Raw genomic sequence first — 21,464 nt, forward strand, 5'->3', positions numbered from 1 at the left:
CTTTGTAGCTTGATGCTTCCTCATCAACATAAGGTAAGAGTAGTCATCCTTATTATGTCCAGAGGTATTTCTCGGTTTCAGAGTTCAACTGATCAAATAAACAGATAATTATAGCCTATGATTCATCTGAGCACGATCATGCATTTTACAGTTTCTAGCTCTCCGCGTGGCCTTGTACAACTTTCAGCATCTCATCCCGATTTATGGGAGAACAATCTCAATCTTGTGATCTTGAGGTTAGACTTCATTTGATAGGTGATTACCTTAGCGTTGCCGTTACAGTCTCCTTTTACGGTGCGACGGTTGACAACGTCAAAGTAACCAGTTCTCAAACAAGTAATATCAAAGAACACAAAAAATACAAAAAATTGCTATAATCTCTCATTTACGTTACCGGTCAAAGAATACGTAAAAAATGAATCAAATAATATAAAATTTTATTACAATTGCCAAAGTTAGTCCATATTTTTCCAATTCAACTTACTATAAATGGATAAACCTATTACTACGTATGATTTCACAATTCTAAGAAAACAAAGTTCATCTCATACACAAAGTTCATCTCATACGCGTAGTTCATTACAAAAGCACCACCACCGTTTCTCTTCAAGTAACGCCAACATGTAAGTATACGCGTAGTTCATTACAAAAGCACCACCGCCGTTTCTCTTCAAGTAGCGCCAACATGTAAGTATAAGAGCATGTGTATTACTCCCCCCGTCCCGGAATACTTGACCTGTTTTCCTTATCGGGCCGTCCCTTAATACTTGACCTGTTTCTAAAAATGGAAATATTCTAACAATATTATATTATTTCTCATTCCACCCCTATTAACCCACCTACCCCCTACTCTATACAAAAAATAATTAAAAATTCAACCCCTACTCTCCCCCAACCCCACCTCTTAACACACCTCCCACTAACTACATTAAAATAATACCCCACTATCAACTACTACCTATTAAATTAAATAAGTCAATTCAAGTCTCTTAAACTCTGTGCCGGTCAAACCGGGTCGAGTATTCCGGGACGGAGGGAGTACATCGTTTCACTATCTAGATGCTTTCAACTAGAGATTAGTTTTTGAACAATTTTTCTTACATATTATTTACTGTGATTAGTTATAAGACTAGTAGTTTTAATAATTGAAGATATGAAATTCAAAAATATTGACAATCTTGATTTTCTTAAAATTAAGTTGCAAATCTCATGTAACAAAAAATAGTTTTGAAATATTTATTAATCCAATATAAACTTCCAATTTAATTTAGGCCGGGATTAAAATTTGGTGAGTAACTAATCCAAAATCCGCATGAAAAAACTGTTTCAAAAATTTAAGCCGTTTTTCAAAAAAAAATTCTCGTTCCTCATGCGCTGGTACAGTTTGAATCACAGTTGAGAAAGCAAACCATTAACTCATTTCTCATCATCGTGCTCTCTCTCTCCACCGTCCTTGCTCGGATCTGCCCAAATCTCCGCACCAACTTCCATCAATCACTTTCTCTCTCCTCCCGCCACCATTCTAAAACCCCCAATAACACACACCTATTTGATCCGATTAACAACATTTTCGAGATTTAGATCGATCTCTATCAACAACAATGGCGACTATGGAGAGCTTGATTGGATTGGTCAATAAAATTCAACGAGCTTGTACTGTTCTTGGAGATCATGGCGGCGAAGGTCTTTCTCTTTGGGAAGCGCTTCCTACTGTCGCCGTCGTCGGTGGTCAGGTGATTTGCTTCAATTTTTTGAAATTCTCATTACTTTTTTTTTCAAATATTGATTGATGTGTACGAAATTTGATCATAAATTGCATTTTTATTGGCTACATTGTTGAATCGAATTTGAAATATTTGAATGAAATTATAGAGTTCTGGAAAATCATCGGTGTTGGAAAGTGTTGTCGGAAGAGATTTTCTTCCTCGTGGATCTGGTATTGTTTTGATTTCGATTATGATTCGTATTGATATTGCATGTTTAAAGTGATTTGATTCGTTAGTTTCATTACATATTTACGATGCCTTTTTTTTTTTGTTGTCGAAGGGATTGTCACACGGCGACCTCTAGTGCTGCAATTGCACAAGACCGAAAGTGGAACTGAATATGCAGAGTTTCTCCATGCGCCAAAGAGAAAAATGAGCGATTTCGGTTCGTAAATTTGTGTTTTCAGTGGTTATTTCATTGAACCTTAGATATGAATGAACTAGAAGAGTAATATGATTGACACTTTTGATCTGAACCTGTATATGTTTCCTATTTTACCTAATGATAAGCTGAAACAACTCTTGTAGCCCAACAATATATGTTACAAAATTAGAATGTGACCTTTTATTATTGGAAAGTTTTGTTGTTTTTGTTCTTAGCTGTGTCAATCCGTAGTTCTAAGCATGATCCATACATTTAAGTTTATTATAAAAGGTCTTGTATGCACCCGGTGTACAATAAATTTATTGTACATCGGGTAACTTTTACTCAGCTTTTGGTACTTTTGACACGTTTTGATTAACTTTTATATTATAATTTATTTTGGATAGATAAATATTTTACTTTTGATGGATAAACATAAGAGTTACATGGTTATCCCTATACATTATTAATGATTTTGAAGGGATAATTTTAACTAAAGTTAAAAATTTTATCACTAAAAAATAGACAAGTGTGGATACTGTTTAAGATTGTTTCAACATGATCGAGTATATACCCCTTCTTGAACTTAGTTTAGTTGTACTGTCCATTTCTATTTTTCTTGAATGCTCCGATATCCTTGCTCATATTTGAGGCTCTATATTATTGCCATTTTCCTATTAGAGATGGATCTTTCTGGTAGACGATTTCTTATTGCTCACTTTTCGTGGCTATGTGCGGAATGCGTCTGCGCAAGTCATAAAAAATTGTTAATTTTCCTATGCAGCTGCTGTCCGCAAAGAAATAGCTGATGAAACTGATCGTATAACTGGAAAGACAAAAGCAATTTCTAATATCCCAATTCACCTGAGCATCTATTCGCCAAATGGTATGGAACTACACTAATGTTTGTGCCTTACGAACTTGATACTTTAGCAATGTATTCAGTACTGCTGACTTTCCGAGTACCTTGAACATGCTATGTTTGTCATAAACCCAAATTTCCGCTTCTGAAATATCATTTCAGTCCCTATACATTTCTTCAATTTCTTCAATTTAGATTTTTTTAAAGGTTTATTTGACTGCTTATTCTGCATTAAGCGGTGATTGTTCCTTTTCCTTGACTTTTTATTCAGGTCTTAACTTTTGTCTATTAATTTATCCGAAAGATGTTTTTATAAAATAACTTCCATTTATTTGATTTTTATCCCTCTTTGGCATATCCGTTTGCATTTAGTTTGTCTGTTTCCTTTCTGTAGGCAAGTGCAATAGATGAACATTCGATACAGAAAAATTATTGGAATAGATGGTCTAAAAACTATTAAAATATAAAGAACAATGAGTTGAGAGAATATATGACTAAACCTTTGATTTAGAAGATGCACAAGCACATGCGCGCTCACACACTTAAATTGCCAAAAAAAACAGCCATGTTTCTGGATTTTTTTTCTTAAACAAATTACAAAAAGATTCTGTTTTCTGCTTTCTAGCTATCACAATTATTATGTTAAGAGCTACTTCTGCTCTATTTTTTTTATAGAAATATTGATAAGGCTGTCTCTGTTCCTTTTGCAGTTGTCAACTTGACACTTATAGATCTTCCAGGGCTGACAAAGGTTGCTGTAGGTAATTTTCTGACTACTTTTTTTTTGAGAGGAAATTTTCTGCATACTTGAGTACTGCAAGAATGTATTTATTTACTTAATCAACATTGCCCTGGCATAATCTGACATGATGACCTTTTTAGAAATTTTTTGAACTTTTGTATCTTATCTGGCTTACCGCAGAGGGACAACAAGAAAGTATTGTTGAAGATATTGAGAACATGGTTCGCAGTTATGTCGAGAAGGTACATTAACAACTCTTTTGTCAATGTTTTAAATTTGGGGAAAAAGCTGTTTTATGGCCGTTTTTGTTTTCTGGTGGGCGGTAGACCTGGTTTCACTGTAAACTAGAACCTTTGAAGATGTAGTCATCCTCTAGCTTTGGGTCTTCCTTTGGTATTTTTGCTGGAGTAATTGTTTTTTTTTTAAGTCTTTGTCTTTGTGTTGGTTTATTAGTGTGATTAGGCTTACCGTTACCGTTACCGTTAATACAGTCGCTACGTTGTCATGCAGCTCATGTCAGTCTGAACTTTTTTATTTGCTGTTTGTTTGATCCTTTTTGTTGCTCTTTTCAATCAACACTGCTCTCTGTGCTTGGAAACAGTGGTTTCTTTCTTTTTGTCTGTTTGTGTTCTCAAGGGTGGGTAAAGGAGGTAAGGGTTGAAGTGCAGGCTACTTAACTATAACAAGTTCCTTTTTATATTTAGTTGCTTGTTGCAAGTAACAACAGACCCGCTGTTTGGGTTGAAGGGCATGAATTTATGGGAATGGGAATGTGAGCTACCTCTTCAATGATAAGTTACTTGTACTTAGGTTTACCTGTAGAACAACTAATAGTCATGTCTCTTCTTTTTCTGTAGCCTAACTGCATTATCTTGGCTATTTCTCCTGCTAATCAAGATATAGCCACATCAGATGCTATAAAGCTGGCGAGAGAAGTTGATCCTTCAGGTTAGTTATGTCTTTTGTTATGCTTTCGGCTGCTTTCAGAGGACAACTTGATTATGATGCCACAAAAGCACATTTGCTGGCCAATATTTGACGTTTCCAGCTATCTTTTCCTTTTGCAGGCGAAAGGACATTTGGTGTTTTGACAAAACTTGATCTGATGGACCAGGGAACAAATGCTCTAGATGTATGTATTTCTCTATGAATTATAGTTGATATTTTCATTACATTTATAAGGGAATGGAAACTTCATGAACTTCTGCTTCACATGTGAAGGTTCTTGAAGGGAGAGCATACAGGTTGCAACATCCCTGGGTTGGTATTGTGAATCGTTCACAAGCTGATATCAACAAAAATGTCGACATAAATTTTGCCCGTAGGAAAGAGAGGGAATACTTTGAACATAGCCCAGAGTATTCTCACTTGTCTCACAAAATGGGTTCTGAATATTTGGCGAAACTTCTATCTCAGGTCTGATATAAAGCTTATGTTATGCTCCATCATATTATCATAAAATCATTTATATTGTTTCCAAGTTATTCTCGAAAAACTAGGCTTCATTTGCGTGTTTTTTATTTTTATTTTTAAAACCAGCATATGGAGGTTGTAATAAGACAAAAAATACCAAGTATCATTGCCCTTATCAACAAGACAATTGATGAAATTAATGCTGAATTGGACCGTATTGGCAGACCCATTGCAGCAGATGGCGGGGTAAGTATTCAGTCCCGCAAATAGTGAAATCCCTCTTATTGATGGCACTTTGCAGTGGTAAACTTTCGTCAAAAATGTGCAGGCCCAATTGTACACAATATTGGACTTGTGTCGTGCATTTGATAAAGTGTTTAAGGAGCATCTTGATGGCGGGTAACTTCCGTTAATTCATTACATGTATTAGCTCACAAAATAATTTTGTCCTTTTTTCCTGGATATTTCTTCTTTTGGTGTACTTATCATTTTTGCTCATATGTTTTGTGCCACACATAATTAATGTTGTTATTCGTTGGTTCCAGAATTAGTATTTAATTTATCTGTTTCCAATTTGAAATCACTTTCGAAATAGGTCCCGATAAAACCCAATCCCTGCTCTCTTATCTGGTGCAGAACCTTGATATGGGCTAATATAATTAAGCTGTATGTGGACTTACCATTTGGAAAGCCATGTTTGTTATTTTTGCATTTGTTTACTTTTGGCGGGAAAAGTTGTTAGAACAACTCCCTTAATTTTAGGAGATTCTGTTTGTGAGTTTGTTGCTGTCCTAACTACTGAGTCAGCTATATAACAAACAATTACAGTGTATTTGGATCATCAATCAAATACAGAATAATCTCCTTCTCTCTCCTAATATCTCTTTCTCTCTTCCTTTCTTCTTTCTCAAGTCTTCTTCTCTTCTCTAATTCTGAACTATTGGCCATTGTTGGTGAGCTTGAAGAGCTCCCATATCATTGGTATCAGAGCCAACTGCTGCTATCTCTGTCGTTTTGCTTCAATTCCACCTTCTTCAATATTACATTCTGGCTCCTGCTGCAACTCGAAGGAGAGCCATGGAAGAACAACTGAAAAACCTGGAGAAAAGGATCGAAGAGCAGAATGAAAAGCTTGAAGATCAAAACAGAAGGATGGATCAGAAATTTGATGAACTTTTGAAGGTGATGCAGTCATTCAAGGATTCATCTGATTCTCACTCTACAGGCAGTCACAATGATAGAAATCCTCACAGCAGAACGTTAGGTATGAACCCTAAGCTATCATTTCCTAAATTTGATGGTAGTAATCCTAGAATTTGGGTTAAAAAGTGCTGCAAATATTTTGATTTGTGCAAAATTGCGGAGGATCAAAGGGTGGACTTAGCTTCACTGAATATGGTTGAAAAAGCTGAGGGATGGGTAATGAACTATCTGTCTGTTAGGAAACACATGATGGTAGAATGGAATGATTTTGTTGCTGATTTGTATGCTAGATTTAGGGACAATTCTGCCTTAAATGTGGTTGAAACCTTCAATAAACTGCAGCAACTCAGTACAATAGAGGAGTATATTGATGAGTTTGAGAATCTGAGATCTATCATGTTGATGAATAATCATATACTTCCTGATTCATATATGCTAGAGAGTTTTATTGGGGGATTAAAACCTGCTGTGAAGCCTTTTGTTAAAGCTTTCAAACCCAATACGATTGCTGAAGCCATTGATCTAGCTAGATTACAGGAAGAAAACCTTGAAGCATTCACCCACAAAACTCAGAAAACACCAATATACAACCCAAAACCATTACAAGCTGTTCCACTACTACCAAACCATAAACCACCACTGTTACCAACCCCTGTAACCAAGCCAAACACAAGCCTAACCCTCACAAAATACCCTCAACAAAGAACAAGAAATTTCAGATATATACCTGCTGATGTAAGGCAAGAAAAAATTGCAAAGGGTTTGTGTTACTACTGTGACTCACCCTATGATAGGAACCACAAATGCCAATTTAGGGAACCCCAGCTGTTCACTGTTGAAATTCCAGGTGATCAGATTGAGGAGCTTAGTGATTCAGAAGATCAGGAGTTGATTGAAAGGGAAATGAGTGAACCCCAAATCTCTGTGAGTGCTTTGGCAGGTAGTCAAGGGTTCAGTACTATGAGAGTAAGGGGATTGGTGAAAGGGAAACCACTACAAATCTTGGTAGATTCTGGGAGTACACACAATTTTGTGGATCTAGAATTTGCCAAAAAGCTGGGATGTAAATTAGACAAAATTCCAGCTCAAGCCATTACAGTGGCTGATGGGAATCACCTTGCTTGCCAACACAGTTGCCATGGGTTTACTTGGACAATGCAGGGGGTGACTTTTGTAACAGATGTGTTGTTGATTCCTCTTGGGAGCTGTGATATGGTTCTTGGAATACAATGGCTGAGCTTACTTGGTCCTATCAGTTGGGATTTCAACAAGCTGAGAATGGAATTCTGTTTAGATGGTAAGCAAATTATGCTTAAGGGATTACCCACTAAGAAATTGAAAGTGGTTGAGGGTGAGCCTTCTGCCAAACTCTTCTCTACAGCTGCACAGTTATGCTTAATGCAGGTGGTAGATCAGACATGTTTGGTCACAGAAATTCAACAGGAAAAACAGGAGTATGAAGAATTGAATGAACTCAAGTTAACTTACAGTATGGTGTTTGAAGAACCCAATGACTTGCCACCTGTAAGGGGAGTGTTTGATCACTCTATACCATTGACTCCTGGTACAACCCCTGTGAACATTAGACCTTACAGGTACCCTTTAAAACAAAGGGATGTCATTGAACAGCTTGTTCAGGAAATGCTGGATAGGGGGATTATCCAACCTAGTTTTAGTCCATTTGCATCACCAGTGGTGTTGGTGGGGAAAAAAGATGGTACCTGGAGATTGTGTGTAGATTACAGGGAGCTAAACAGCAAAACAATCAAGAACAAGTTCCCAATTCCTATAATTGATGAACTAATTGATGAACTGTCAGGGGCAACAGTGTTCAGCAAGCTTGATTTGAGGGCAGGATATCATCAGATGAGGGTCAAAGAGGATGATGTCTACAAAACAGCTTTTAAAACACACACAGGACACTATGAATTCTTGGTCATGCCATTTGGGTTGACCAATGCTCCTGCTTCCTTTCAGAATTGGATGAACCAAGTCTTTAAACCTTTACTTAGGAAATGTGTTTTGGTGTTTTTTGATGATATACTGGTATACAGCAAATCATTAGAGGACCATTGGATGCACCTTACTATGGTTTTTGATATCATGAAGGCTAATCAGATGTATGCTAAGTTGAGTAAGTGCATTTTTGCCACTAAGAAAGTGGAGTATTTGGGCCATTTTATCTCTGAAAATGGAGTTCACACAGATCCACAGAAGATTGATGCAGTAAACAGTTGGCCAGTACCTTCTACAGTTAAGGAACTTAGGGGATTTCTTGGTTTAGCTGGCTATTACAGGAAGTTTGTTAAAGGATATGCTGTCATCAGCAAGCCTCTCACTGAACAACTCAAAAAGAATAGTTTCCTGTGGAATGATCAAGCTCAGAATGCTTTTGAGACACTTAAGCTAGCATTAGTGACAGCACCAGTGTTAGCAGTTCCTAATTTTGACAAGCAATTTATTGTTGAAACAGATGCATCCAAAACAGGTATTGGAGCAGTATTGATGCAAGAGGGACACCCTTTGGCATTTATCAGTAGAGCTTTGGGCCCCAAGTGGCAAAAACTTTCAGTTTATGAAAAAGAACTTTTAGCCATTGTGTTTGCTGTACAAAAGTGGGAGCAGTATCTCATGGGAAATCATTTCCTTATTAAGACAGATCAAAAGAGCTTGAAATGGCTTTTGCAACAGAAAATATCAACCCCATTTCAGCAATTTTGGTTATCCAAACTTATGGGATTTGATTATGAAATCCAGTACAAGAGTGGAAAAGAGAATCTGGCAGCTGATGCTCTATCTAGGGTGCAAGGTTCAGAAGTGTTATGTATGGCCATGTCAGTAGTTGACTCTAACTTAGCTACACTAATCACTGCTAGTTATCAGTTGGATGCTACACTAAAATCAATTGTGGATTCTTTGGAGCAACAACAGCTGGTAGTGGGTTATCAATTACAGCATGGCATTCTTAGGAAGAACAATAGGATGGTAGTGGGACCAGATCAGGAACTGAGACACAAAATCATCACTTGGCAACATGCATCACCTGAAGGTGGCCACAGTGGTAGAGAATTGACATTGAAGAGAATTAAAGCTTTGTTCACTTGGAATGGGTTGTCTAAAGAAGTCAGAACCTTTGTGAGGAATTGTGTGACTTGTCAAGCGGCTAAACATGATACTTCAGCCTATCCAGGTTTGTTACAACCTCTTCCAATCCCAGAAGAAGTTTGGGTAGATGTGTCTATGGATTTCATATCTGGTCTACCCAAATCAGGTGGCAAGGATGTCATATTTGTAGTGGTTGATAGATTGAGCAAATATGCACATTTCATGGCTTTGTCTCATCCCTATACTGCTGTCCAAGTGGCTCAATGTTACCTGGATAATGTGTTTAAACACCATGGGTGGCCAAGGTCCATTGTGAGTGATAGGGATTCAGTTTTCCTTTGTAATTTCTGGCAAGGCTTGTTCTCCCTGCAGGGCACTGATTTCTTACTTTCATCTGCTTATCACCCTCAAACAGATGGCCAGACAGAAGTGGTTAATAGGTGTTTGGAAGCTTACCTTCGATGCATGACAGGTAAACACCCCAACAGTTGGCATATGTGGCTACCCCTTGCTGAATGGTGGTACAACACACATTTTCACACTGCCACCCAACTCACTCCTTATGAAGTAGTGTACAACCAACCACCCCCAATCCACCTCCCTTATTTACCTAATGAGTCCAATAATGCAGAAATTGATAGAAGTTTGTTGAGAAGGGAAACAATGATTCAGACTCTTAAGTATCACTTGACCACTGCTCAAGAAAGAATGAAAGTGCAAGCTGATAGACACAGATCTGAAAGGGAGTTTGCAGTTGGTGACTGGGTTTGGTTAAAGTTGCAGGCCTATAGACAGCAATCTTTGCACAAGAGGTCCAATCAAAAGCTAGCTCTTCAGTTCTATGGCCCTTTTCAGGTTCTAGCTAAGATTGGGTCAGTTGCTTATAAGCTAAAGCTTCCCAGTGATACTAAAATACATGACACCTTTCATGTTTCTCAATTGAAGTCCTTCCATGGCACTTTGCCAATTGCTGCTCATATACCTCCATGGTTTCAAGGAACTGCCTCTGAAACTGACTTAGTTCAACCAGCTTCTATACTTCAAAAGAGGGTGGTTAAGTTTCAGAATGCTCCCTAGGTGCAGTACTTGGTCAGTTGGATTGGGTTTGAGGATTATGAAGCTACATGGGAAGTAGCAGTTGATTTTGAAGCTCGTTTTCCTCATTTTATTGTTCAGACTTGAGGACAAGTCTCTTTTTTGGGGGGAGGTTATGATATGGGCTAATATAATTAAGCTGTATGTGGACTTACCATTTGGAAAGCCATGTTTGTTATTTTTGCATTTGTTTACTTTTGGCGGGAAAAGTTGTTAGAACAACTCCCTTAATTTTAGGAGATTCTGTTTGTGAGTTTGTTGCTGTCCTAACTACTGAGTCAGCTATATAACAAACAATTACAGTGTATTTGGATCATCAATCAAATACAGAATAATCTCCTTCTCTCTCCTAATATCTCTTTCTCTCTTCCTTTCTTCTTTCTCAAGTCTTCTTCTCTTCTCTAATTCTGAACTATTGGCCATTGTTGGTGAGCTTGAAGAGCTCCCATATCAAACCTGCCCTAGGGGATGACCACTATTGAAAACCAGGGATACAAGCTCTGCGAAATTAAGGAATATTAAGAGATGAGGGGAGGATTAAGGTGTCTAACAAAAGCCTAGGAAATTAATTAAATCTCAAATAACATGATTACAATTACCAATCCTTCTAAAATGGTACTATCACTTTATGTCTACCTTGAAAATTGCGAGATTCATGACTCACAATGTTGGACTCACAATTTTTAGGTAGACATTTAGCGATTTAGGTGGATGGATGGAGTAGTTTTTATTGATCATCTTAGAATTAGATCCCATTTGTAAAATGGAGCCGAAGTTGTAAACTTGAGATCAAGGGTTGTGAATTTGTGATCAAAGATGTTCACTTCAGTTTATGAATCTTACTTAGCTATCTTTTTCTTACTCCCTCCGTCCCACATTACTCGTTATACTTACCTTTGCACAAAGTTTTAGGTGACAAGTGGTTGTTTGATTATCATTTGTTATTTTATTGAAAAAGTAGATGTGATAGGAGTTAGTGAGATATTTTTTAATTGAATGTGAGAGGGTGTGGGGACCAAACTTTTTTAGTGGGAAGAGAGAGACAATATAATAATTGCAGAGTCATTCCTAATTTAGAAGTGTAACAAGTAATTTGGTTCGGACGAAAAAGGAAAGTGTAACAAGTATTCAACATGATTGTAAATTTCACTGGGAATTCCTTCTGAATTGATTCATGGTGTGTGAATTTGTGAAATATTAAACATAGATGTTTTGTTGTGAAATTATGGCATGCGGGTCTGAGTAAAAAGTGCATTATATAATGACGACCAATACTGGGATGTTAAGTTGCTAGATCACATTATGTAAATAGAGCATGTTTTATATGATGTTGGGAGACCATGGGTTCCTATTTTCAAATGGTCCTCCAACTCTTCTATTATACCACCTTGACATTGCTGTTGGTATATTCATGGGTTTCTTGTATAAAGATCAACCGGATAATAATGTAACTTCAGAATAAGAACAACAGGCACCTGAAAATCAATCTTTGTTGCAAAAATCTAAACTCTATTTTGTTTCAGGCGGCAAGGTGGTGACCGGATTTATGGGGTTTTTGACCACCAACTGCCAGCTGCTATGAAAAAGCTTCCTCTTGATCGTCATCTCTCAACATCAAATGTCCGGAAAGTTGTATCGGAAGCTGATGGATACCAGCCCCATTTGATTGCTCCTGAGCAAGGAATTAGAAGGCTCATTGATGGATCACTTGGATACTTTAAAGGACCTGCTGAGGCAACAGTTGATGCGGTAATGTCCGTTTGTACGTCGTACATGTATCTTACTTTAGTACATGCTAACATAATTGAAATCTTGAACTCAACATGTCAGGGAGAAGAGATAGCTAAGCTAATCATAGCATCACAGATCATCCAATTTCAGACTGTATGCTGAGTGATTATTTCTGTTCAAAAGTTGGTTATCCAGTTACTTATCCGGCAGTCTAAAACTGTCGCTTAAATGACCAGTAGTTTGTAGTGGCAGCTTATTATCTGATCATACCCAAAGCAATGCATTTAGTGTTTACTCTTGAAGGATGGGATCATGGATGTAATTGCTATACGTTCCTTAAACTCCTCATCCCTAGTTTCCATTTGCTCTTCTGTAAACTGTAAATCTTAGTGGCTGAAATCATGATAGTGTGAAACAAAGAGAAAGGAAGAAGGAAATACTATGCTTGGTTCATTTTTTCTCCCCTCTCCCGTTTTGTCCTCAAAATCCTAAGCACTGTCTTTTACTTCACCTTAATCATTGCCATCCTTTAATCTCTGATTCTCTGCTACATCATCTTCCTCTTACCTCTCCATCTTCTCACCTAGGAGCTTCCTTTCCTTTTCTATGCTACTGTTCCAACTTGTAAAATGCGTCTTCTAGAGTTCTAGTGGTTTGATTTTTCCTCTAAAATTATAAAATTGAAATCTTTTTGGTCAAATTCAACATCTAGCTACAGGGATTTGGGCCACTACCCCCTCTTGGTTCTTCTTTTTTGTTTTTTCTAGTTTCGATCTTAGTAATTTCCTTTTTGTTAACTCTAAATAGGGGCGTTCGTACTGAGGTGGTTGGTGATTTTTTTATGTTTAGTGATTTATTAGGTGGTAGAGATGGCGGAGATGCTTCAAAAGGGGGGGGGGGATTGAGGGGCTGATGTGGATTTGATGAGGGAGCAACATCGGTAGATTTGGGTTGTGTGTCAGGGGTGGCGGTGGTGAAGATGACGACGGCGGTGCCACTTTGCATTGGAGGGGTTGCTATAGTGTTTAACCTTGAACCATAAGTTACTTGAAACTTTGGAGGGGTGGGGGAATCAGGCTAGAGGAGTAGAGGGGGAAGGGAATTGGACAAAAGAAGAAAGAAACACAATTAAAAGGAATGCGGCCAGTTGAAATCCTTTTCCTTTACTACCCCAGACCAAACACCCCCTTTTATGGCTGCTAGCCTTTAGGTGATGATGATTGATGATATTACTTCGTAGACGTAATCCTTTTTCTCCTAATGGGATGATTAAACAGCATGTTCATGTATATCCTCTCCATCTCAGCTGTTCCTTTATTTTTCGTGGAAGTGTATTTTACTCCTTTTGAATATAGCACATATTGGAACATACCTTAAAGATGGTTACTTTGAATGTTTCAGAAAATATGATTAATATCTGCGAACTTGTGTTTTGCTTGCATCTCAGACAATTGTTGGGATTTTTTCTTGCTTTTCTGATCATCCTTCGTTTTGCAATAATAAATTAGACAGAAAATTTCCCGTTTTGTGCATGGATATAATGTAATTTGTAATTATTAATTAATTTGTACATGGATATAATGTAATTTGTAATTATTTAAACTTCTTTACTTTTTGTGAAAGGGAAAGGAATCATTTAAGTGCTAAATATGATCATTGTATACTGTAGTATGGAATATCACTATCTATAGAGGTATACTGTAGTATGGAATATGTTTGAAGGTTCAATTCCAGTTTTCTTTTCATTTCAGCGCAACTTAAATGAAGTCACAATTGGGCAGTAATACAACTTTGGAATTAAATGTACCAATTCAAGTTTTATAATAAATATGTCTTTAGATCTTAATGCAATTTCAGTCAACATAGGAAACAACCTTTCCAGCTTCGCAGTTGTGTGTGTCAGGTTATAACGTGCTAGTACGGCAATATACACCTTGGGAGGGACTTTAGATCTTAATGCAATTTCAGTCAACATAGGAAACAGCGTTTCCAGCTCCACAGTTGTGTGTGTCAGGTTATAACGTACAAGTGCGGCAATATACACCTTGGGATGGAGCCCTTCAATTGGATTGGTTGGATGTATCTTTCAATTGGATTGGTTGTTTAAAGATAGCATGATCATTATGATTTTGTTTCAATTTCCATGCTAAATATTAGAATGTTACAATATTCCTAAATCATACTACATAGAAGTTACTTTTGAAAGTAGGCTCCTTAAAGATATAACTATGTTTTATGCTCTGTACTATTTATTAATAACTCGTAAAGTTTTGTGATTTTTGTCTTTAACAGGTGCACCTGATTCTGAAAGAACTAGTAAGGAAGTCAATAGCTGCAACATTGGTGAGAAAACAAGTTTGTATGTGTTATATTCAAATTACTTTGACATATTTCAAACACAACAAATTCAGATATTTCCCAAAAATTCAAATAAGTCCAGAATCAGATAAGTATTTGAATTCACAACTACAATAAATTCAGTGAAGTCAAGCTGCTAATGGAACACACCCCAAGTACAGAAAAATAAAATAAATATCATTATACTTTGTAATTAGGAAGCTTGATTCTTAAGTAGTGTCTAGAGCAGAATGCTATCATAATAGTAAAGATAGTTATTTTGGAGTACTTTCAATTTGCATGCTTGTGTTACTTGGATTGCCTTTGGATGGTGTCTACTTAGGAAGGTTTTGATTCTTAAAGAGTGTCTTGTGCAGAATGCTATTGTAAGGAGGAAGTAAAAGTTACCCCGATATAATCTTAGTTTAAAAAACGCGCCTTGGGTGCGCCTAGGCTCAAGGCACGGGTCTTGGCGCCTAGCCATGACATGCTCAGGCACCCTCCAAAAGGCGCGCGCCTTTACGCCTTTTTCCCAGGCTCAAGGCGTAGCACCTTACGCGTTTTATGGTATAAGGCTCTGATTGTTGACAAGTAATTTTTTTGGTTTTTCTACGTTGTACCCTTGTATTTCTTTAATTTCTACGTTGTACCCTTGTATTTCTTTAATTTCTACGTTGTACCCATGCATTTAAAATCTTCCACATTGTACCCCTGTACTTGTAAAATATAGTCAACCTTATCCTTGTTGTTAATCCAACGCTTAAAAATTTCTTGACTTTTTAAGCAAACAAAGGTTTTTCTATATTATAGACAACTTTATGTTTGTTGTTAAACCAACGCCAATGTAGAAAGATCTTGATTTTCTTAAAAATACAACAAAACTTTTTAACATTGGGTTGGCGACAAGGATAAAAGTGAGTAACTTTTGCAAATACAAGGGTACAATGTGTAAAATTTTAAACGTTTGGGTACAACGTAGAAATCAATGAACTATAGTGGTACAACATAGAAAAATCCTAATTTTTTTAATAAAAAGGCCAAAACCACGTGACTTTAATGGTTCCCTAACCGTTATAATTTACTATATTGAAAAGAGGAGAGAGAAAACCTTAAATTTTTTCATCTTTTCCTTGTTTCTTTCTATGACAAGTCATGCACAATCCCTCTTTTTCTATTTTAAACTGTTTTATGTAAGGTGTAGCGCACTTCTTTTGAGAATCTAAATGAATAGAGAGTGACTAAAAAGTTACTTGAACCTTCTTTGATCCCATTTTGTTTGGTGTTTTTTTCCTAAAAAAAGGCTTTTAATTTTATTATAATTACTATTTTACCCCTTGTGAAAACAAGTATTATTATTTTGATTTTTTTTTTTAGAAAACAAATACCACAAAAAATTAAAAAATTGTGTGCCTTGAGTACGAAAGGCGCTCCCTGCACCTCGCGCCTTTTAAAACTAAGGATATAATGTAAAGTTATCTATTTTTTAGTGACAATTTTTTTCTATTTAATAAAATTATCTTTTCAAAATCACTCATAATGTATATAGGTAACCAATAACTCTTCAAAAAGTTTATCCATAAAAAATCACTTCATTATAAAAAGTTAATCAAAACATGTTAAAAGTTACCAAAAACTGGGTAAAGCCCCAATGTCTTATAAATTTATTCTACACCAGGTGTGCGTAAGACCTCATGTTTGAAGAATAGTATCATATTGAGTGTGGAGAATTTTATAAGTATCTTAATTTCACACGGGAACAAAATGAGAAAGATTGATCTCCAAAATGATATATGTTGCTAATCTCCATAAAAACAAAATTAGCAATTTCTCATTTGACCAGTCATTGGTAGCTTAAATTCTAAAATTTCATCTCCATATATTCTTTTGAGTGAGATGAAAAGTTAGGCAAAGCTCTTCAAGTTACCTTTTTTTAAACCAATCTCAAGCAGCTAATTTGACTCTAACCCTTCCCTAAGGCTATGTGGATTGTAAAATTTGATTCTAAGGCAAGGAGAGAAATGTTTCCTCTTTATATAATCAATAATTAATTTGCTGATACAAATTTCCTTTTTTCGTTGCTGATGATAGTAATCTCAACTAATCTGCCAACTTTACGACCCCGGTTGCTCTTTTGTTTCCTGTAATGTTTTCATGTAATTTTAGACCAGGGTGTACTAAGCACATTTATGTATTTTGTGTACTGTTGAATTGTTCATTTAACTAGTGAGAGAAGTTGAAATGCTCCATGCATAATTGCATATCCATCCTAGTAACTAATAAAGGGATAGGGTCAGTTGATTACACATGAATAATGTGCCGACAAAAAAAGTTCTCTGCTAATTTTGATGTTCTCTGCGAATCACAGGAACTCAAGAGATTCCCATCACTTCAAAGTGATATAGCTGCTTCTGCTAATAACTCACTGGAAAGATTTCGTGATGACAGTCGGAAAACTGTCTTGCGCCTGGTAGAGATGGAGTCCACATATCTAACAGTTGAATTTTTTAGGAAGCTTCAGCTTGAACCAGAGAAGAATACCGGCAACCAACCAGCTTCAAATTCTGATCGTTACACTGATAATCATCTTAAGAGAATTGGTAAGTTGATTTATACTTTAAGTGCTGATGCCCATATGTGGGGCTACAGGCTACTTTGTGGTGATGTAGTTTTCCGGTTAATTCACATCATATTGTCATGGGCATCATTTCTAACCACAATTATGCTAAAGCTGGATAATTCATTTGCTTTCCTTCCCAGGATCAAATGTCTCAGCTTATGTCGGTATGGTTTGTGACACATTGAAGAATTCTATCCCAAAGGCAGTCGTACATTGCCAAGTACGAGAGGCTAAAAGAGCACTTCTCAACAACTTCTATGTTCAAATTGGGAAAAGAGAGGTAAATCCTGTAGTAGTTTGATAGTCGATGATCTGTTTGCTCCTGTAGAGCAATAACAATGTCCAATTGAAGCTGTTCTGCACTGTAATTTTGTGATGTCAGTGATGAACTTGTTGCTTAGTGGTAATAAGTGACCGTTGGCCCTCTGTTTTCTCAATTTTCTAAAAGCAAGAGGATTAAAAACTGCGTTTGTTCTATCGACAATGCTTATTAACTAAGTGAAATGTTCCTTGAAGTGTACCACTTTTGGGGAGGTCTACATGTCAACAACCTTATCTATAAGACTTCAACAAGTTGACTGGTAGAGAAAACATTAATGGTACAAGAAAATATCCCGGAATAAATGTAGTACTCACATCTTTCAGCAGCTTAGAAACGTGAGGAGGCAAAGGTCAGTGAGAGTCTTTAGGATCAATGAAGCAAGATAAAGGTTCTAGTGTACTTTGGATGAGCACTTGGTGCAGTTAGCTGTTATTATTAGGTCAGAGTACAAACTGGTGTTAGCATTTTTAGAGTTGCTTGAAAATGTACAGAGCTAGTATTGCAGTTAAACAACTACTGTGCTGTCACATAGAAGTACATAAGACATACATAAAATTACTCTTTTTACTTTTATAAACCCCAGTTTTTTGTGTGAGAACTGAGAATGCATTGCTTACTTTCTCTGTTTCTTCATGTAGTATGGATTTAATGGAAACTTTGGCGATGAGATACTTATGTAGTAGAAATTGGAGTTTCTTGATATCTAGTTTTCATTTTTGTGTACGTTCGTTAATATTTGTGGCTTTCAGAAGAAAGTAGTGTTATAAAATATTTTCATGATTAGTAATACTTGTGGTCCATGAATATGCAGAAAGAACAACTTAGTGCCATGTTGGATGAAGATCCTGCACTAATGTCCAAACGAGAATCGTTAGCAAAGAGGCTTCAACTCTACAAGACAGCAAGGGATGATATTGATGCTGTGGCATGGAACAGGTGAAGACATACACACCATCACGTTTTCCAAGTTATAAACCGATTCCGCGTGTAGTGAAAGGTGAAATTCCCTCTAACAAGCTACTATTCAGTTCACAGGCATAACATCCCTGATACACAAATTCATTGGTCCTTGAGAAAAATACTCCATTGAGTTAAAATTTGAGATATAGGATATAGCCCATATAGGGTGATGGGAAGTGTTTGAGTTAGTGGAGTATCAAGTTGATTATTACACTACCGAGATGTGTTATACTGTTATATGCTCCTTTAAATGATTGTAATTCTTTTTTGAAAAACATAATGGCTCTTTCAGAGTTTCAGATATAAACTAAAGTCAGGGAGTATACTTGTAAATTGTGTTTTAATGGATCTTTTCCACTAAGGCAAAACACATTGATTAATACAAAAATCATTTGTATTGTTAGTTTGGCGATGTAACAGGCTCTTGGTGAGATATTCATTCACCTTAACTTGAGTTGCTACTCATACAGCAGGTACGCTGAGGATTTGTTGATTCTGATTGACCAGAAACCAAATGTAAGAGCATATGCTTACATATATAAACAGAATTTAAAGGATACCAATCGAAATCTATGTGTTGCTTTCCCCGTGAAGAAGAGGATTTGATTTGCTCAACATAATCTTTTCAATAGCGTTTAGAAAAAAACAATTAACAAATTTTTTTTTTTTTTTTTTTCTAGATTAAGGCTCCGTTTGTTTCAACGGAAAATATTTTCAAAGGAAAATGATTTTCTACATTTTCAAAGGAAAATGATTTTTAAAGGGAAAATAGTTTTTCTTTGTTTGTTTTCCTTACAAGAAAATCTATAAAGAAAAAGAATTAGAGTAGAGAAGAGGAAATGTAAGAGATTAGAGTGAAAAATGCGGCAGTCCTTCTCAAAGGGAAAATTGGTTTTTCCTAGAGCAATTTGTTTTTCACCCTTGACAAAACAAACAAAGGAAAATGGGAAAATCATTTTCTAAAGAAGTGTTTTTGGGCAAAACAAGCGGAGCCTAAATGAACTTTCTAGGTCCCGGTTGAATTGATATACGAAGTATATTATTTCCTCCGTTTTTTTGTACTCGCCACGTTGGTCATTTTCACTCATGTCAATGCACAACTTTGACCATTAATATCTTCATTTATCTTGGAGCAAAAATTATAAAAAAAAATGATATTTTCAATTGAGGCGAATCTAACAAAATCTCAATTGACTATGTTTTATCTTACATATAAATCACCAACAATAATCAAAGTAGTGTGAACAGTGTAAAAAGTTCAAACATTATGATTATTAAAAAATGTAAAGAGTATAATTTTAAATTACACTTAATTTTGAAATTCAAAGGAAGAGAGCATCTTAAAGTGTGACAAGTTCAATTCAACTCGTGTACAGAGATAGATGTGTTATAAAGAAAAGATCGAGATGGGAAACACGAAAGTACAATATAAAAGTGAAGTATGTTGTTGTATAAATTGAAGTTTATTGATTAGTTGGAGCAATACGACTTGTAAATGTTTGGAATGTCAAACCTTTCTCTATGTAGTCGATGTTGTTGGGGTCGAAGGGACCCTTGATCCTGTCTATTAGCTTAATTATGGCTCTTTTTGGAAGAACACTTGTTGATGGATCAGGAGATGTTTTATAGCTCAAACATGATGAGAACCCCTACCAGAAATTAAAACATAACATGAAATATGTAAAATTAATTTTAGTGTTAAGTTAATTTTAATAATCTATGATGAAGAATGATAATTCCAACGGGAGATTGAAATAATGCGACAATGAATGGAGATTTAAAACTATGAAATAGTGTATCACCTTAAAGATGAGAACTTCTGCTTGTTGATCATCAACCATAGCTGTAACAATGAGAGCTTCTCCTCTTGCTGATTGACTATACATTTCTAGTATGGCTAATTCTTCATTGTAGCCGTAACTGTCATCTTCGTCTTCCTCATCTTCATATCTTACTCTTCTCCTTGCATTGCAACTTACTATATTATCAATTCGACTCCCTAAATTGCTGCTGCACTTGATATTGGTCAATGAAATATTGCAAATTAAGTTTTTATAAAGAATATACAACTTCTTGTACCCACATAAACGCCCCGATTTAGGAGGTGATAAACCAATTATTGCCCATGAATTGCTAGAGCTATTCACCAACATTATTACTATTATTATTATTATTATTATTATTATTATTATTATTATTATTATTATTATTATTCCTTAGATTATGTGGATTTCATGTTTTCAACTCATATACTTCCCTCGTCTGCAACTTTAAAGATAAGGTTCCAATTTTGTTTTATTTTCCCTTTTTCATTTACCTATTGTCCTATTCTATTAATTTAGGATAAACTTACTAAAGTACGGTTTCCATCTGTTTTTAGGTGGGCGACTTAAGTAATTATGGGCGTTGTATAGCGTGATACTTAATTAAGATACTACTCCCCTAGTCTTTCATATTCACAAAATCTTATTTTTTTTGATGCATATGAGGCAAAGCCAATTAAAGAAGAGAAAATCTTATTAATATTTAGTTAATTTAAGTACCCTACCTCCGTATGTTAGTATGAGTTACACTTTTTAGAAGTGGCCCTATTTTAGTACTTTCTACGTTTTTTAATACTCGCAACGTTTGTTATTTTCACGCATGCCAATGCACAACTTTGATCATTTATATCTAAAATTCTCTTTATGCAAAAATTATAAAAAGTTGATATTTTGGAAATACACATTGAGACGAATCTAATAAGATCCCACAAGACTATGTTTTATGTTATAAATAAAACACCAACAATAATCAAAGTAGATTATGCGAATAGTGTAAAAAAATCCAAACGTTGCGAGTATTAAAAAACGAAGGAAATATTAGTTACACTTTCTGTCATGGTTCTCACTCCTGATTATTTTAATCTTTCTCTTCATCATATGCTTCCCACACTTACTCACATCAT

At 35.9% G+C, this 21,464-nt stretch overlaps 2 protein-coding genes across 2 annotated transcripts; one reads left to right on the forward strand and one right to left on the reverse strand.

Annotated features, from left to right (window-relative positions):
• The first annotated feature begins 1,304 nt into the window (after positions 1–1,304).
• On the forward strand, positions 1,305–18,920 carry LOC110775327 (phragmoplastin DRP1C). Its single transcript, XM_021979938.2, has 16 exons — positions 1,305–1,733; positions 1,873–1,936; positions 2,047–2,151; positions 2,915–3,016; positions 3,703–3,753; positions 3,915–3,976; positions 4,592–4,682; positions 4,802–4,866; positions 4,956–5,150; positions 5,274–5,393; positions 5,476–5,546; positions 12,074–12,299; positions 14,574–14,624; positions 16,984–17,215; positions 17,376–17,515; positions 18,369–18,920. Exons 1-16 carry the CDS (start codon positions 1,602–1,604, stop codon positions 18,495–18,497), a joined length of 1,836 nt encoding a protein of 611 aa, XP_021835630.1. The 5' UTR covers positions 1,305–1,601; the 3' UTR covers positions 18,498–18,920.
• Positions 18,921–19,758: 838 nt separating this feature from the next.
• Positions 19,759–20,800, reverse strand: LOC110775325 (uncharacterized). Its single transcript, XM_021979936.2, has 2 exons — positions 20,320–20,800; positions 19,759–20,166 (listed from the first exon to the last, which is right to left on the reverse strand). The coding sequence occupies exons 1-2, from the start codon at positions 20,668–20,670 to the stop codon at positions 19,981–19,983; spliced, it is 537 nt and encodes a 178-aa protein (XP_021835628.2). The 5' UTR covers positions 20,671–20,800; the 3' UTR covers positions 19,759–19,980.
• Positions 20,801–21,464: the final 664 nt, after the last annotated feature.

Source organism: Spinacia oleracea, chromosome 3, assembly GCF_020520425.1.
Source record: "Spinacia oleracea cultivar Varoflay chromosome 3, BTI_SOV_V1, whole genome shotgun sequence".
In the NCBI taxonomy this organism is placed as follows: Eukaryota; Viridiplantae; Streptophyta; class Magnoliopsida; order Caryophyllales; family Amaranthaceae; genus Spinacia; species Spinacia oleracea.

Excerpts from the sequence above, each read along its gene's own strand:
- LOC110775327 (XM_021979938.2), top strand. The coding sequence starts at position 1,602 with ATGGCGACTATGGAGAGCTTGATTGGATTGGTCAATAAAATTCAACGA. Across the intron at positions 3,754-3,914 it reads GCTGACAAAGGTTGCTGTAG|AGGGACAACAAGAAAGTATT; the intron begins GTAATTTTCTGA and ends GGCTTACCGCAG. Across the intron at positions 14,625-16,983 it reads AGTCAATAGCTGCAACATTG|GAACTCAAGAGATTCCCATC; the intron begins GTGAGAAAACAA and ends TGCGAATCACAG.
- LOC110775325 (XM_021979936.2), bottom strand. The coding sequence starts at position 20,670 with ATGTTGGTGAATAGCTCTAGCAATTCATGGGCAATAATTGGTTTATCA. Across the intron at positions 20,167-20,319 it reads CAGAAGTTCTCATCTTTAAG|GGGTTCTCATCATGTTTGAG; the intron begins GTGATACACTAT and ends AATTTCTGGTAG.